Source organism: Echinops telfairi, unplaced genomic scaffold (genome assembly GCF_000313985.2).
Source record: "Echinops telfairi isolate 266 unplaced genomic scaffold, ASM31398v2 ScPeMD7_655;HRSCAF=1070, whole genome shotgun sequence".
NCBI classification, from domain to species: Eukaryota; Metazoa; Chordata; class Mammalia; order Afrosoricida; family Tenrecidae; genus Echinops; species Echinops telfairi.
In genome coordinates, this window is record NW_022104553.1 from 27,281,455 (window position 1) to 27,299,327 (window position 17,873).

The following is a 17,873-nucleotide window of genomic DNA, read 5'->3' on the forward strand; positions in this document are numbered from 1 at the left end:
GCTGAGATGCTTACACACTCACTGATTCAGCTTTCCTCCTGCAGTCGGCATCATTGCATATGTTTTGTGAGATGGAAGAAGACTTTGTGGACCGATGTCGGACATATGGGCTAATGTTGGACTTGTGGGCTTGGGCAGCACTGGGTTGGGATGCTTTCTTAATGTACACTTACCCTTTATATAAAACTTTCTTTTATACATGAGTTTCTGTGGATCTGTTTCCCTAGTTTACCCAGACTGACACAGTATCTTACTGAGCCCTCTGTAAGGAGAACTGCAGGCAGCAGGGCTCTTTCCCGGCCCTGGGGTGGCGGGGGGTGGCGATGTATGCAGGCTGTCTTACTCAGCCCACACCCTCTTTTCTGAGCACTGCCTCGGCCCACCAAGAGGGTCAGGGCCACCATATTGGTGCTGCAATGACCTCTCTCCAAGGTCACAGCTGATGAACTGATTCAGGTCCCTCTTCTTGCTGGTGTCTGTCCTGGGAGTCTGTGGGCTGCCATGGAGCCACTCTCAGCCAAATAGTGAGGAGGACAGGAAGTGGCCCTCTTGCCCGCTCAGGAGGGGGAGGGGTGGCAAGGACTCTGGATGGGTGGAATCGAGATTTCCACACCAGCCTCTGGGTTGAGGATTTTCCACATTTAAGCACATGGCTTTGGGATCGCCGGGCTCTTACTCAAACAGCGTGTGCATTACCCAAGCCTGCGCACAACCCCCTTGTGCACTAGTTTCCCGTGCGCGTTATTTGCATGGCGTGTTGTATGCCTAAAAATACGGCCAAACTGGGTTCACTTCAAGCTTTGCTACCCATCAGCTGGGAGTCCTTGGGGAACGTGATGAGCTTCTCTGGGCTTCAGTTTTACTCATTTGGGAAGGGAAAGATGGGAATAACACCCACCTTTGCGAGGGGGTGTGGCTTTAAGACAACTCGGAGGAGTGGCGCTGTTACCACCATGGTGACTACAAGGGGGGTGATTTAGGCAGCAGCCTGCTCCTCTCCCACAAACCAGAAGGTCCCTCAAAAGTTCATGAGCTGGCAGCCCTGGCCCTTGCCCTCATCCCCCCTCCAAAATGGGACCACAAAGTCTCCCCACCCCATTCCACCCTGCGTGAAGATTTCTCTTCAAGCCAGAGTAGGGAGGCCTTTCTTGCTAATGGTGAGGAGAGAGTTCATGTTGGGTGGTAGCTAGAACTAGGACTCAGGCAGGGCTCGTGGGTTCGAATCCCCGTTCTCTAGCTGTAGGCCTGGGGCACATCTTTTCTCTCTGAATGTTTAGGCTCCTCTTACTCTCACCAATGCGAGCTTCACCTCTGCTCCCCAGAACGCTTGTGGAGATTTGATAGAATCGTCATGCTTCTCACTCAGGAAATCACCCCCCTGCTATCAAGTCTGTTCAGAGTCATAGCGACCGGATGGGACTGAGTAGATCTCCCCTTGCAGGTTTTTGACACTGTGACTCTTTGACGGGAGCACACAGCCTAATCTCTCCTGGCGGTAGGGTAAAACTACCACCCTTACAGTAAGCAGGCCAATGCTAACCCATGGTGCCACCAGGCCACCAGCACAGTCAGCACCTAACAGGTGCTTAATAAGTAAGATATCGGCATAGTGCGGTACAAGTTGGGCTGCCGACCGCAAGGTCAGCTGTTTGGATCTCCTGGCTGCTTTCCTGGAGAAAGACAGGGGTTTGTACTCCTGGAAAGATCTGCAGGCTCAGAACCCCCCAGGGGCAGTTCTCCCCTGTCCTATAAGGCCGCTGTGCGCCCTCATTGACTCGATCGGTGACCGTGAGTCCGGTTTCATTGGGTTGGCTAAAACGATGGCTGGTAAGCCATCGGCTCTTTGCTGGTATGGATGGTCCACGGGGCGGACGTTCCCCACGCCTGCTCTAGCCTAAGAGGGACTAAGGGAAAGGTCTGGTGGGCTCTTTCTTCAAACCGGCTGATGGACATCCCATGGACCCTGACAGTCTCATCTGTACCTGGGGACAGCCCAGGCCCTGGCGTGACTTGCTGAGGCCAGTTAGCAGGTTCAGCAACTGACACCCACAAAGCACCACCCTCAAAATTCACTGCCTCCAAGTCAATTCCCACTCACAGTCGACCCTCGAGGGCAGGGTAGACCTGCCACTGCGGATTTCCGAGACTGTGACTCTTGAAGGGAGCAGGTGGTCTTGTCTTTCTCCCACAGAGCAGGGGTCGGTTTCGAACTGCTGACCTTGTGGTGAGCCTCCCAACCTGTAACCACTAAACTACCAGGGCTCCTGGACCCCTCGCACATAGGATGACACTGTGACCGGGCCGGTCCCTGCTCTGTGTATCAGGGGACACGCTCCCCCTCCCAGCAGGTCTAGCCTCCCTTGTGGGCCACTCTGCCCGGCTGGCAGGGGCTGCTGTTCTGTGGGGCCTGGGGCTGCCTGGAGGACACGGTTGGGGGCCGGCTGTACCTCTGACTCTGGATGACGGTGAAGATCACACCGCCCAACAGCGCCAAGAACCCCAGAAACCCAGCCACGATGAGGCCCACGGCAGATGATCCTGACACGGTGAACACGGGGTCCGGTTCGATAGGGTCATGGCCGTTTTCGGGTTCTGCGGACCAAAGGAGACCAAGACTGAAGAAGGCCCGCTTGCTCCACCACCCCGCCTGAGGCCACTTCCGCCCTTGCACACCCCGTCCCCTCTCTCCCCTGCTTTCCACGGAAGTGGGTGGGAGTGGGTAGGGGGGTATTTTTAAAGTGCAAAACTGTGCTGAACGTCCCCTCCCTGCTGGGAAGGAGCCTGGGGTGGCTTCCAGCACCCAACCCACCTGCCCAGCCTCATCTCTCTCCCAGACCCAGGGGACCCACTCTATGCACTAAGCTTATCTCTCTCTCTCTCTCCTCCCCTCTCTCTCTCCTTCCCCCTCTCCTCTTCTTTCTCCTCTTTCTCCCCTCTCCCCTTTGTCCCCTCTCTCCCCTCCCCACTCTCTCTCCTCTCCCCTTCCCACTCTCCTCTCTCTCTCCCAGGCCTCTTCTCTCCCCAAAGGGCACACGGTGCTATCACCCCCACCTCACATTCCAGGGCTCCTCCCACCAGCTCTGTGGTCCCCTCTTTAGGAAGTCCTCCCTGATCTCGGACTGAGTCAGCCCGACAGGGATCTGTGAACCCCCCCACCCCACCCCGGCCCGCCTCCGTGGGGGTCACCACGGCATCCAGGACACCTCCCACATCCCATAACCAGCAACGGAGCACTGGATCCTGGCAAGTTCCAGAGTGGAACCGCCCCATGGAGGTTTTCATGGCTGCGACCTCATGGAAGCCAATCGCCGGGCCTTTCTCCTTTGGTCCCCGCTCACGTTGGGGTTTGTAACCACGCTCGGAAACTGGACACTCAAACATGCTCAGCACGCGTTTCCTGATGACTGCGTGAGTGAGTACGGCCCTCCTCAGGGTCACCAGGGGCTAGACACAGGAGCCCTGGTGGCGCAGCGGACGAAGCATTGGACTGTTGGTCGAAGGGTCAGAGGTTGGAACCCCCCAGCAGCCCCCGTGGAGAGAGAGTGACCTATTTCTATAAAGGGTAGTGATCTACGCTTTATGTACAACTCTCTCTTATACACCTATGAGTTTCTGTGGATTTGTTTCTCTAAAGTACCCAGACTAACACCCAGGAGGCAGTTCAACAGCGTTGCTATGAGTTGGAACCAATGGGAGAGTACGGAGGTGGGGTGTATGTGTGTGTGTATTGTTCCTGTGGTTATTAGACAAGGGTGAGTGACAAAGTATGGCTGTTGAGTTCCACCTCATCCAACCCCAAACCAAACCCACCGCCATCGAGTCAGCTCTGACCCGCATGACCCTATGGGACAGGGTAGAACTGTCCCTTTGACTTTCCCAAAGCCTCACAGGAGCAGAAAGCCTTCCTTCCGCAGAGGGGCTGGGGGTTTCGAACAGCTGACCTCGTGGTGAGTAGCCCAAGACAAAACCCACTATGCCCCCAGGGCTCCTGCCAGTTTATCCTGCACAGGTCTAGTTCAAGCACCACCTGCTTAACCATGTCTCTGAGGTCAGTGGACGGCTTCAGACGTGCGCTCTCAGCTGTACACGTCCTGTCTTTTGAGAAATATAAATAAATAAAGGAATCGCGGGTCCAACGTGCTGTTTTTGAAGGTCAGCTAGCTCCAAGGGTTGATCTTTCCACCCGTCTTTTTAGGAAGGTCAAGGCTAATGATGGAGATGACTGGATGGAATGGATCCTGACTCCAGAATTACACTCGTAAACGGTTAATCGGCTGACAAGTAGCCCTGGGAGCACAGCGGTCAAGGAAGGCCCTTGGCCACTTACTAACCACAAGGCTGTGGGTTGGTTCGAATCACCCAGCTGCTCGTTGGGAGAAGGACACCCTGCTTGGTAAGGTAGAGGGGTCAGGGCCAAGGAGGAAAATCCTCGAGGAGATGGGCTGACACGGTGGCTGCAACAGTGGGCTCAGACACGAGTGTCAGCATGGCTCAGGGCTGGGGGTGGGGTTCATGCTGCTGTACCTAAGAGTTGGAATGAACATGACCCATCTGACAACCACTGCCTGCTTTGCTCCTTAAAATGCGTTCGCCCACACTTGGGTGCAGGCGCTGTTAGTTTGTCCATCTTACACGTTGAGGAACAGTGAGGTGCGGTGAGGCCTGGGCAGTCGTCCCAAGTTGCCCGGCCTGGAAGTGATGCATGAGGCTGGGATTCAAATCCAGGCGGCACTGAGTGGAGCGCTTGAGAGTCAAAGGGCCTTCTCGAGGGCACCTCACCAGGAGGTGGTTGGAGCAAGGACCCAGCTAGCCTGGTCCAGATCCTGAGTCAAGCTTTTCTCAGGGCCAGTCTCTTCGACCTGCAGCCTGTCATCTGGAAAATGGGCTCCCACCAGGCAGATGGAAGGAAGGAATGATACCTGGGCTGGGAAGTATGTCGTGTGTCCGAGGAGGCTCGAAGAACATGGCTCAGGGGAACCAGGGAGGCTGGCCACAGACCAGCGAGGGCAGAGGACTCTGCCTGGTGGGACTCACCTGCCATTGAGACCATCACGCTGTCAGTGAACACCTGTCCATTGCCGTCCTTGGTGGTGCACGTGTAGTTGCCCAGGTGCTCCCGGGACAGCCGTGGGATGATTAGATTTCGGAAGGACCCACGGGGTTTCCCATCCAGGCTCCAGGTCACCTCAGTGTCGTTTTTTGTGTAACACTTCAGGACCACCGAGTAGTTGAGTTCACACGTGACAACATCCAGGAAAGGGTCTGGGTACGCCGACACCCACATGTAGAAGGATGTGGCTGTGTGAACAGGCAGAGACCACTCAGGGAACCTGGCTGTATCTTCCCCTTAGCACCCATTCATTTCTTTATTTATTCACCGCCATGGCCCACACCACCCCATCCCCTCTTGCTGACTCCTTCCATCCTTATACCAGCCCCGCCTCCATCAGCTGAGTGCTGGCACTGGCTGCTGGAGCTTGTTCTGCACACGGAGGCAGCAGGACACACCACAGCTGGTAGCATTCCCCCAGACTCCCTGGCTTGGGCTTGGTATCTCACTACTCCAGCTGTCTGCCCACAGATGGCATCACACCTGTGAGTGCTCTAGCCTGGGCCCCTCAGCTCCCCAGAGGAGCTGGCATCCAGTGACACCCACACTGGCTACAGAACCCAGCACTCGTTGCTGCGCCCCCCTCCCCCCATTCCACATAGCCCAGTTCTCTACACTTTCCAGAAACAACTGCCTTCCAATCCTGACCCCCACCCCGTCCCCCTTCCATATCTGCGTCTGGGCAAAGCCTGGAGGTCACCAATGACCACAGTCAGTCCCTGTCTTCACGGAGTTGATGATCAAGTCGGGAGACAAGAAAGTGGCAAATAAAAATTGCGGCTCAAGGGAAGAGTTCTCTGCTTTCACACTGGTGGAGATGAGGAGTTGACTCCCCGTCAATGCACTGCCCATCTCTCCCTGGAGGCTTGTGTGTCCCTAGGGTGCTGAGCTGGTTGCAACTAAGAGGGTGTGATGGTGACATCCTGTTGTGTCAACTTGAAGCGTAGGGGTGGAGTCTAGCCTGTCAATCAGGTCACAGCCTGATGATGGCTTCTTGTGGGCATGACCTCCTCATAAGGAGGGTCCTGGGAACCTCCTACCCACCCCCTTTCTGCTTCACCTTCCTGCTGGTGAGCCACTCGGAGCCCTGGAGATGCACCCACCACCATTGGATCCTCAAGACTTTGCACCCACCGACCTGAGACCTTCCTACCTTCTGCATCATTGCTTGTGGCCGCGGGAAGAGGGATTCATAGTCTAGTATCAGACTTATGGACTAGCATCAGACTTTCAGACTTGATTTGGACTGGCCTGGGATGTTTTCTTGCCATCTGATTACTCCTTGATATGAAGCTCTTCCTTACACATGCATGAGTGTCAATTTGTGTCTCTAGTCAACCTGGCTGGCACCTGGTGACTGGCACCCCTCACTCACCCTTGACGTTGCTTTGCCCCGCGGCACTCCTGCGCTCCCTGCTGGTCTCCTGCAGCACAGCATCCTTCTCGGAATCCTGCGTGGTCACTTTTCGGATGACCAGGTTGCCTTGGGAACCCAGCAGCTCGTGGCCAGTGTGCCCGGGTCCCGGGAGGCCTTCAGGGGAGAGGATCATGTCTGGTGGCTGGGCCTGGCGGTCCCGGAACCAGGAAGGGGCAAGAACGCCATGGAGACTCCCAGGGATGGCCAGGTGGGCACTGGCTCCTTCATTCCAGGGTCCTGCCAGGGAGCAGGTGCAGGATGCAAGCAGGGAGCCTGGGGTGGGAGCCAGGGAGAGACAAGGAACGACGTGAACTGTCGTGCTCTGGTGAGGGCAACCAGGATGCTGATAATGCTCTTTGTTCTCCATTACGGACTGTGGCCCTGAAGCATCCTTCCCACCTGGACCTGAAGCCCTGTGCCCCGGGTCACCTGACAGGTCCACAGCCAAGGGGCCTGTTGAATGAACCATATCCACCCCGAGGAAACTGCTCTTCAAAACCGCCAAAGGGCAGTTTTTGTTCCCAAACCGAGCTTGGAAGGCAGCCAGGAGCAGGAAGGCAGGATGGATGGAAACCAGGGAAGTGGGGGGGGGGGGTGAGGTGGGCATGGAGGACAGAGGGGGAGGAGTACCACACTAGGGAGGGGAATCGCAACTCACCCCACGAAACAAAATGCCTATGGACCATCGGAACGATGTGTTGGAGTTTGGGATTTGAGTTTGCCCCCTACTTTTGCACCCAAATCATGAGCAAGGGGTCTGAAGCCAACACGGGTGGCTGTTATTGGACATCGAGTCAGTGGGTGGGATTGTCAGTTCTCACCAGTTCGGCAGGACTCACACGTCACTTTTCGTGGAGTTCAGTGAACCGGTGTGAGAATGGGCCCTGTGATTGGGGCTTTTTCTCAAGCGGGCGGCTGGAATGGAGACAAAATACATCGCCTGTTCCTCATCTGTGCGATGGCGCCTTCTAGGCGTCCCTAGTAATGTTCACGCCATCCGTTGGTACAAACTGGAGGTTCTCAACCTGTGGGTCCCGACCCCTTTGGGGGTGGAACGACCCTTTCACAGGGGTCGCCTAAGACCACCGGAAAACACTTATTTCTGATGGTCTTAGGAATGGAGACACAGGTCCTCTATCAGTCTCCAGGTGGGTATGGCCACATGCAGATGTGCCCACCTATGAGTACCCAGCATGAAGACTTGACCCATGCTACCCGGGCTTCAAAGCAAAATTTCATGGATTTGTCATTAGAAATAACTATCTCACAATATAGAATTACCTATTGTTTTGTGATGAACCATGATGCCTTAATTATGTTCCACTTGTAACAATGAAAATACATCCTGCCTATCAGATATTTACATGACGATTCAGCACAGTAGCAACATGAGAGTGATGAAGTAGTAACAAAAATAATTTTATGGTTGGGGAGTCACCACCACATGAGGAACTGTATGAAAGGGTCGCGGCATTAGGGAGGTTGAGAACCACCGGTATAAACCATTAGACAAAACCATGCTTGTAATATTTATTAACTCATTTCCTAAAACTTGATGAACGACATTTTTGCTCCCTTGTGTGTCAGTAAACAAACATCATGTAAAGAGGAAAAGTGCCAAATAAGTAGAAGGTGACACACAGTCATTCAGTTCCACTTGTGTTATCCCAAGTTTGTATTCTGCCCCAAGTTCCCATGACAAGGTATTCCTGAAAGATGCAATTCTTGAAAGTGTTCAGGGGGCTAAAACTATTGTCAGACCAATTGCTTTGCATTCAGCAGACGCGGAAAGGGGTTTTTCAAAGATGAACATCTTATGTTCAGAGAAGTCGCCTAGCTGTTTCTAATCTATCAAACACAATGAGGATTGTCTAATTGGCCTGCCTCTAAAGCAGCAGTTCTCAACCTGTGGGTCAAGACCTCTTTGGGGGTCAAACGGCCCTTTCACAGGGGTTGCTCGATTCATAATAGTAGCAAGATAACAGTTATGAAGTACCAATGAAAATAATTTGATGGTTGGGGGCTCACCACATCACGAGCAACTGTATTAAAGGGTTGCGGCATGAGGAAAGTTGAGAACCACTGTTGTAAAGGAGTGGGGTCCTGCTCCTACAGTGCAAAGATGGCTAACGATACATCACACACAGCGATGGTGCTTGGGTAAAAGCAAAGAATATTGCAAGTGAGGGTGCCAATCAGGAAGCACTACGGAAAGATCCGAAATAATAGTTCTATTGCTTTTTTTTTGCCAGGTTATTAGTTAATATTTTTTCAAAGAATATTTCACGACTCTTTCTTAGAACATAATCTATGTAAGTATGAACTGTATGAAATAACAAACTACCTTTCAGTCTATTGTTTGTTTTTCTGATTCTTTCCGTATATATATTTGCATACTTAAAATGGCTACGAGGGTAGCAAAGCAGTTGTTCAATTATTCAAATCCCGCCATTGTGGTGAGTCGATTCTGACTTCGGGCACCCCTGTGGGTGCAGCGTAGAACTGCGGCAGGGGGCGTTCAAGCCTGCAACCTTTTGGAAGCAGATTGCCTGCATTTCTTCCAAGAAGCTGCGGGGTGGGATTGAAGTGCCAACCTTTCGGAGAGGAGCCCAGCGCTTCCTCGTTGGTACAACATGTCCTCCCTGGGGTTCTCATAGGTGAAAACAGGCATCGGTGATAGAAATACAGTGAACCCTTTCGCGCTTCGACTTCCGCGGCTTCACTCTATCGCGTTTTTTGCGTCACAGCGCATGCTCTGTCACTACTGCCACTGATTGGCTCATACTGTACACGCTTGATGCCATAAATAATATAATAAATAATAAATGATCATTGTAACGTCCAAAATGTTTTACTGTATTTTCCCTTTTTCGTTTAATAAATTGGGTAATACGAGTGTAATGGTGACTAAAGGGTGTTTTTTCATGTCCTCTATGCTCTAACTACGAAAATATTTGATTTACAAATAAGGAATCCTACTTCGCGGAATTTCATTTATCACGGTACGGTCTAGAACCGATTAACCGCGATAAACGAGGGTTCACTGTAGAGGGAATGCTTGCTGCGTGCCCACACCATCCTGTGCCAGGCTCTGTTCCACATGCCGGATGCACCTGATGCCAGGCCCACAAGCGTGTGTTGTGATTGCACCGGGTGTCAGGGCCAGGGAGGATGGATGGGTTTGAAGGATGGCACTGGTGAAGACTATGCGATAGACCATGGACTTCCCAGAGAATGAACAGATCGGTCTCTGAGGAAGTATACCAGAATGCTCCTTCAAAGTGAAGATGGTGAGACTTCATATGTGTGGTAAAGTAGAGGGGAGGAGGAGGAGGAGGAGGAATAGGAAGAAGAAGACCCTCAAGGAGATGGATTGACACCATGGTGCAACGTTGATGTGAAGAAGGTGGGAGTTGGGGGTGGTCAATATCTATCGCATTTGTTTGCAAATGGAAGGATAGATACAAACAGGGACTACCAGTGTGTGTGTGGGGTGGGGGTGGGGGGCTGTGAGGGAGGTGAGGAACTGGTTGGATGGAGTTGGGGGAGACGTCATTGGAGACCTTTGTGTATATCTGGGGGCAGCGAAGGCCTTCATATGGCCCTTCTAGCTATATCCTTTGTGATTCCCACCCAATGATGGAGTGGGACTATGCAGATAAGGTGTTTAGAACCTGTAAAGGTTATGTGTCACCTTGGCTCAGCCACAATTTTCAGTAGTTTGGCAGTCATGTGACGATGTGTGTAAGAATGCTGTGGGGGTGGCGTTTGACCTCCTTTAACTTCACAAGAAGGGAAGGAAAAGCAGATCAAGGTCAAAGCCCAAGGCCGACTCTTCTGAACCAGAAGTCAGATGGGCCTCCATCTTTTTGTTTCTTTTTTTACCAACTCTGACCCTGGCTCTCCCTCCTAGGCCACTCTCTAATCCTCAGCTGGGGTCAATCATTTATCGTAATGACCACACAAAACACACAGCTATACTCATAACTATGGGAATTAATTGGGAAGCAGTAGGGAATTATTCTGCGGAGGCTGCAGAATCCAAAGGTGGGTGTTTTGAGCCCACCAGCAGCTCCGGGGAGAAAGATGGCAGCTGTTTACTTCAGACCCCGTTCAAGGGCTATCCTCAGCTCTCTGAGTCAGAACCACCTTGCAGTTAGCAAGTAATGCTTGTACAATGTGTCCTAGGGTAGGGGATGAGGTGCCTGGTAAATGATTGACAAGTGACTCTTGGCAATTAGTGCTCCCGCCTGGCAATTACAAGCACGAAGAGTACTGTCAACATGCCCTTTGAGGACCCTCTTGGAATAGCAAACTGGTAAGTGACTACATCGTAAAGATCAGAGACACTCCACCCAGGGAACAAAAAGCCAAGTCCAGAATCAGTGGGAAACATCAGCCTTCTCCATGGTGATGGGTGTGAAGGCTGGGCGCAGGATGGCAAGGCCTGTGGGCCAGGGACACCAGGGTTGGGCTCTGGAAGCTGGGATGTGGGATGGAGGCAGATAGAAAGACTTTGGCGGGCAGCTCCTGGTGACCAGCGTAGTGCCAGGACTTGGCCAAATGTCCCTCCACACCCATCACCTCATTGCTCTCCCTCAATTACTTCTGAGTTAGTGAAGCTGCCATTTTACAGGTTGGAAGGTTGAGGCAAGTGTGGGTCTCAGAACTGGTCCTAAGTAGAGAAATAGGCGGTGCTTTCCCCCCAGCCCTCCCCTCCTCATCGTGCCTGTGGGGGCTCACAATGGCTGCCCTCTAAAGCAGTGGTTCCCAACCTTCCTTATGCTGCGACCCTTTCATACAGTTCCTCTGTATGAACCAAATTATTTTCGTCCCTACTTCATCACTGTAATTCTGCTACTGTTATGAATCGGGCGATCCCTGTGAAAGGGTCATTCGACTCCCCAAAGGGGTTTCAATCCATAGGTTGAGAACCACTGCTCTAAAGGGATTAGGATGTTCTCCTGCTCATTAGCCTTCCATGGCTCCCCAGTGCTCTGAAGACACAGTGCAGCCTTCTTAGCCTGGCACCCCTGCTGCATCTTCGGCTCCCCCCACCATGCTCTCCTCATTCTCTGCATCCGGCAGGTGTGACTTGTCACAGTTGCTATGGCCTCCAGTACTTTGCCCATGCTGTTCCTACCTCCCAGAATGCTGTTCCCTACACTTTCTCCATTCGTGATTCACGTTTTCTGCCCAGGAATTCCTACAAACCAACCAAACCCACTACCGTTGTCATGTCAATTCTGACTCACAGAGACCCTAATTTTTAGAGTTTTTGCTCCTGTAAATTTTTTTCCTTTTTCATTAAGTTTTATTAGCATATAATTCATAGATCCTATAATTCAGTAATTCAATCATATCAAGAAGAGTTGTTACCAAATCAATTTTAGAACATCTTATTTCTTGCACTCATTTTATTAGCTCCCCACTGCCCCTCAACCTTCCCTGCCATATACCCAAGAAACCATTAATCCAATCACTGTCTGATTTACCTATCCTGGATTTCATATGCAGAAAAACAACAAAAATAAAAAGCAAAACAAAACAAAAAAAACCCCCAGAAAACTTTAATTGAAAAGAAACCAGAAAACATTAAAAATAGAACAAATTTAAAATGAATCAAAAGGGAGATCAAATGACAAGGTGTTCTATTTTTTTTCAAGGTGTTCTATTTTAAACTAACTGCATGTGCAGTACTCTACTTTCCAATGCACCCTGCATGATAGCAAGGCTGTTCACATCTCTGGTCTATGGCGACGCTATCTTTTAAAGTTTCCTAGAACATAAATCTTTTTGGGACCAGACAGCTGCATCTTTCTCTCTTAGAGCAGTTGGTGGGTTTGAACTGCCAACCTTATGTGGGAAACTAACACCGAGGGAAATATGACGAGGACAATATTCCCTAACTTATGACAGAGGGAATCTGGAATGCTGGTCTTCCACAGTAGGAAAGCCTCCACTTTGGTAAGTTAAAGTCCAAGTACATGATCCTGCTTTAAAAATCATTTCCACAGATCTTCCCCTAACAGCTCTGCTGCCTTATGGTTGATTCTATCTCCTTATAGAAGCAGACACGATCCTTTTGTTCTCTCTTCCTGCTGTGACACCCAACCCCCCTTGTCCCTTCCCTCAATGCAGGTATTAGGTTTCCTCACCTGTGAGCTCAAGGACCTTAATGTAGATACCACCCACCTTGTGACACATGCAACTACTGAATATGCATGCCTTAAGCTTACCTATAAAGATCCTGACATAGTAAAGGCTCATTCTTACTTTTCCCAGTTCCACATGGTCCACCAAGAGGAGCTAAGGTGAGCATGCTACCATAAAATGTGTCTGACTCCTTTCATTTACTCTCTCTCCTATCTTTCCTATCCTCTATGACTTTACTATCATCTTTATATATCATCGCTGTACATTTGTGCTTTCTGGCCCTTCGGTTGTTGGAGGCTGGTTTCAGTCCAACACTTACCAGGCAGCACCACTAAGGTCCCTAGGGATGCTGTAACCCTGCCCCAAGCAAACTCACCACCACTGAGTCCATGCTGATTCATATTGACCTTGACAGAAGCCACACAATGTCAGGAATGAGGCATATTTATGCCCAAATCCTTCCCAGATACTTAATCAAGGGCCAAATGGCATTGAAGGCAGAAGTCCAAGGTACACTGAAGGCTTTAGCAATAATCAAGTCTCCAGGAATTCATGCACTACCAATTGAGATGTTTCAACAAGTGGTGGATGCACTCACTCATCTGTGCCAAAGAACTGGAAAGACAGCTACCTGGCCAATCGACTGGAAGAGATCCATATTTGTGCCCATTCCAAAGAAAGGTCACCCGATAGAATGAGGAAATTATCTAACCATAGCATGTGCCAGTAAAATGTTCCTGAAGATCATTCAGCAGCATTTGCAGCGGGACATTGATAGGAAGCTGCCAGAAAATGAAGCTGGATTCAGAAGAGGGCGTGGCATGAAGGATTTTATTAGTGATATGAGACGATCTTAGCTACAAGCTGAGAAGACCAGAAAGATGATTACTTGTGTTTCATTGACTATGAAAAGGCATTCGATTGGGTGGATCACAACAAACTCTCTGTGTTAGTCTGGGTAGACTAGAGAATCCAGGGAGACTCAAGAGTTAGTCTGGGTATTTTAAAGAAACAAATCCACAGAAACGCATGCATAAGAAAGAGTTTTCTATATAGGTTAAGTGCACATCAAGAAAACATCCCAACCCAGTGCTGCCCAAACCCACAAGTCCAACATTAACACATATGTTCAAAACCACTCCACAAAGTCCTCGTCCATCTCACAAAATGCATGCAATGATGCCGACTGCAGGAGGAAAGCCGAGTCAGTGAATGCATCTCACGCTGGCAGGGATCTCCACATGACAGCTCCAGTACCCAAGGCTGCATTGGGGTAGGTCCATGTGGCTTCTCCTCAGGGATGTCCTGCAGGAAGTGAGCCTTGCCAGCTGAAGCAGGGAATTGGCTAAGGCAGCAGCACTCTGGTCTGAACATCACAAAGCAAGAGACCTGAGAACTAGAAAGGTGAGGCTCACCAAGCCATTTATCTCTCCACCCTTCAATTAACTCCACATATATTTATCAGCCAGGTTGGCACAATAAACTTTAACAATCTCAGATGGTTTCTGAGGCTGTACACAATAAACCGAGGCTGGCACAATAAACTCACCACCTCACTCATATGCATGTAAGAGAGATCTTTATATTAAAGAGTAATTGTATACTAAGAAAACATCCCAGCCCAGTCCAGATCAAGTCCATAAGTCCTCTATTATCCCATACATCTGATACCAGTCTGTAAATTCCTCTTCAGACTCACACAACACATGCAATGATGCCAATTGCAGGAAGATAACAGGTCAGTGAGTGTAAAGTCTTGTGGATCTCAGCACGGGTGTGGGTCTCCACATGGCTCTGGCTCCATCAGCACAGCTCCCTCTGGCTTGTCAACAGGAATGTGTAGCAGAGAGAGTGGGTCTGACCTCCAGTGAGTTATTTATCTCCACAGTGGCTCCAAATGAGGTCATTGAACTCTGACCTGATTGACAGGCTATAGACTCCACCCCTTCACAATTTTACAGGAGATGATATCACTGCCACACTATGGATAGCATTAAGAAGAATGGGGATTCCAGAACACTTCACCGTGCTCCTGTGGAACCTGTAGATGGACCAAGAGCCAGTCATTGAAACAGAACAAGGGAATACTGGTGGTTTAAAACCCGAAAAAGTGTGGGTCAAGCTGGCATTCTCCCATCATACATCTTCACTACGAAGAAGAATGTGGCATCAGGAGTGGAGGAGAAAGGCTGATTAACAACCTCCGATCTGGCAGACACCACAATCCTGCAGGCTGAAAGTCAGCCAGGAAGTTTTCCAGCACTTGCTGATGAAGATTAAAGATTGCAGCTTCCAACAGGGGCTGCACCTCCGTGTAGAGAAAACCGGAAGCCTAAACACAGGACCAATGGAGGACATCACGATAAAGGCCTAGAGGATTGAAGTTGTCAAGTATTTCATTTCGCTTAGATCCACAATCCATCCTCCTGCAAGCAGCAGCCAAGAAATCAGCTGGCATGTTGCACTAGGGCCAATCTGCTGCCTTAGACGTCTTCATGTGATGAAGAGCATGGGTGTCCCTTTGAGGCCTAAAGGACGCCTGGCCCAAGGCATGGCATGTTCAATTACCCACTATGCATCTGAAAGCTGAAATCAGGAAGACTTCCGGAGAGTTGATGCCTTTGAATTCTGATGTTGGTGAAGCATGTTAAACCTAGCATGGACTTCCAGAAGGACAAGCAAATCTCTCTTGGACAAAACACACCCAGAATGCTCCTGGGAAACTCAGAAAGCGAGACTTCAGCTCGTGTACTTGAGACACAGTATCAGGAGAGACCAATCCCCGGGGAGGGACATCATGCTTGGTAGAGTGGAGGGTCCGTAAAAAAAAGAGGAAGACCGGCAATGAGATGGATTGATACAGTGACTGCAACAATGAGATGGATTGATACAGTGACTGCAACAATGGGCTCTAACATAACAATTGTGGCCGGACTGTGTTTTGTTCTGTTGGACAAGGGGTCACCGAGAGTAGGGTGGGTCCTAATCCTAATCCCTTCTGAGTGGTGTTTCCTACCATCGCCTGCTGTGGTACTTAGATGATGGGATGTCAACTAGCCTCTCCTGGGTGAAGTCTGGTGTGACTTCCATACATTGAAGGTCACAGTTGTCCAGAAATAAACTCGTTTCCTTCATCAAGGATCACATTCACCTGAATATTTCCCAAGCAATGGACTCAAGACCCAGTGATACTCGGAACTCTTGAGTGTTGATGCTGTTGAGGAGACCCTCTTCCTTGGATCCCCAGTCGACGCCCAAGGAAGCAGCAGTCCAGAAATCAAGCAGTAATGTATAATGTATCACCTTGAGCAAAGCAGCAAGAAGACTCTTTAAAGCAGCATTTCCCAAGTGGTGGACGACACGTCCTCGTGGGGGAACCTGCTGGAAAGATGCAAATGCCCAGCCCTCACACAAGATCCTGAATGATGGGCTAGCTAGCAGTTCGTAAAGGCCAAGATGTGTGCTTGGTAATGTGTTGATTGTGTTCCTGAAAAGAGGGTGTGGTAGGCTCCGTACGTTTGGGAACCCATCTGTTCCACACTCCGTAAACCTTTATCAAATTCACAATGATAATAAAGAGACACCTCCTTTATGAAAACACAACTCATTGCCATTGAATCGATTGCAACTCATAGTGACACGATCACAGAGGTTCTCAACCTGTGGGTCGCGATCCCTTTGGGGCGTCGAACGACCCTTCCACAGGGGTCGCCCAAGACCATGGGGAAACACGTATTTCCATGGTCTTAGGAACCGAGACACGCGCCTCTATCCGTCTCCAGGCGGGTCCACCCACATGCAGATGCGTCCACATACCAGTACCTGGTGTGAAGACTGTTGCCCATGCTACACCATGCTTCAAGACAACATTTCATTGATTTGTCATTAGAAATAAATATTTTACAATATAGAATGACATATTGTTTTTGTGATTCATCACGATGCTTTCATGATGTTCAATGTCACAATGAAGATACATCCTGCCGATCAGATATTTACATGACCATTCATCACAGTAGCAAAATGACAGTGATGATAAAGCAATGACAATAATTTTATGATTGGGGATCACCACCACATGAGGAACTGTATGAAAGGGTCACGGCATGAGGAAGGTGGAGAAACACTGCGCTGTTTAAGGGAGCCGAAAGCCTCGTCTTTCTCTAGTGAAGTGGCTGATAGCTTTGAACGGCAGCACAACAGCCAGTGGGATTTTAACTACACGCCTAAGGGGTTAGGAGGCACAACACAATTTTATGGGACACAAGTCAATCCATCACAGCTGCTTTCTCAAACCAAACCAAAAAACAAACTCACTGCCAACCAGTGGATGCTGACTCACAGCAGCCTGCTGTGGGTTTCTGAGATTGTAACAGTGCACGCGAGTAGAAAGCCCGTTTTTCTCCCAAGGAGCTGCTGGTGGTTTTGAACCGCCAACCATTCGGATCGCAGCCCAACGTGTAACCACTATAACACCAGGGATTTCTGGAAACAGGTTATTATTTTATCACCAGCACGCTGGTGGGTTCCAAGTGCTGACTTTGTGCAGTGAGCAAGCCAATGTCTAACTACGACGCCCCCACAGCGCCACTGAAACTCTCAGGGAGAGCAGTCCCACAGTGACCACAGGGGGCCTGGGAGCTGGTTACTGGGTCATCTCCTCCTCCCTTCTCTGTCCAGTGCAAAGGAGACAGGCAGACTTGGGAGAAAGGTCTGGAAGAGGAACAGCGAAGAGGCCCAGCCTGGCCCCTTCATTACTGCTGATGGAGGTGCACCAGCGCAGGGGCAGGGAGAGGCGGCAAAGTGGGTGGAGCCACCGATTACACAGAATTGAACTTCCACAAGGACCCAGGAACAGAGGCGAGCCTGTACACAGATGCGTGTGATCTCTGGGAAGGGTGGTCTTGGCAGCCAGACCCCAAAACCTGTTACCAAAGAGTCCATTCCAACTCGGTGACCCTGGAGGAAGACTGCCCCGTGGGGCTTTTCAAACCTGGAAGTGCAGTGGTTACACATCAGGCTGCTAACCGCAAGGTCAGCAGTTCCAACCCACCAGCTGCTCTGTAGGAGAAAGAGGAGGCTTTCTACTCCCATAAGGAACTACAGACTCGGAAATCCACGGGGACAGTGCTACCTTGTCCTACAGGGTCATTATGGGTCGGAACCGACTCCCTAGGAGGGAGGTTTTTT

At 50.4% G+C, this 17,873-nt stretch overlaps 1 protein-coding gene across 1 annotated transcript in view; it reads right to left on the reverse strand.

Annotated features, from left to right (window-relative positions):
- Window positions 1-6,660, reverse strand: part of IGSF23 (immunoglobulin superfamily member 23) — a 13,868-nt gene extending 7,208 nt beyond the window's left edge. The window contains exons 1-3 of the mRNA XM_045292684.1: window positions 6,486-6,660; window positions 5,035-5,298; window positions 2,448-2,592 (exon numbers count right to left, since the gene is read on the reverse strand). Coding sequence (XP_045148619.1) covers window positions 2,448-2,592; window positions 5,035-5,298; window positions 6,486-6,660 — 584 coding nt within the window. The remainder of the gene's footprint in view (window positions 1-2,447; window positions 2,593-5,034; window positions 5,299-6,485) is intronic.
- Window positions 6,661-17,873: the final 11,213 nt, after the last annotated feature.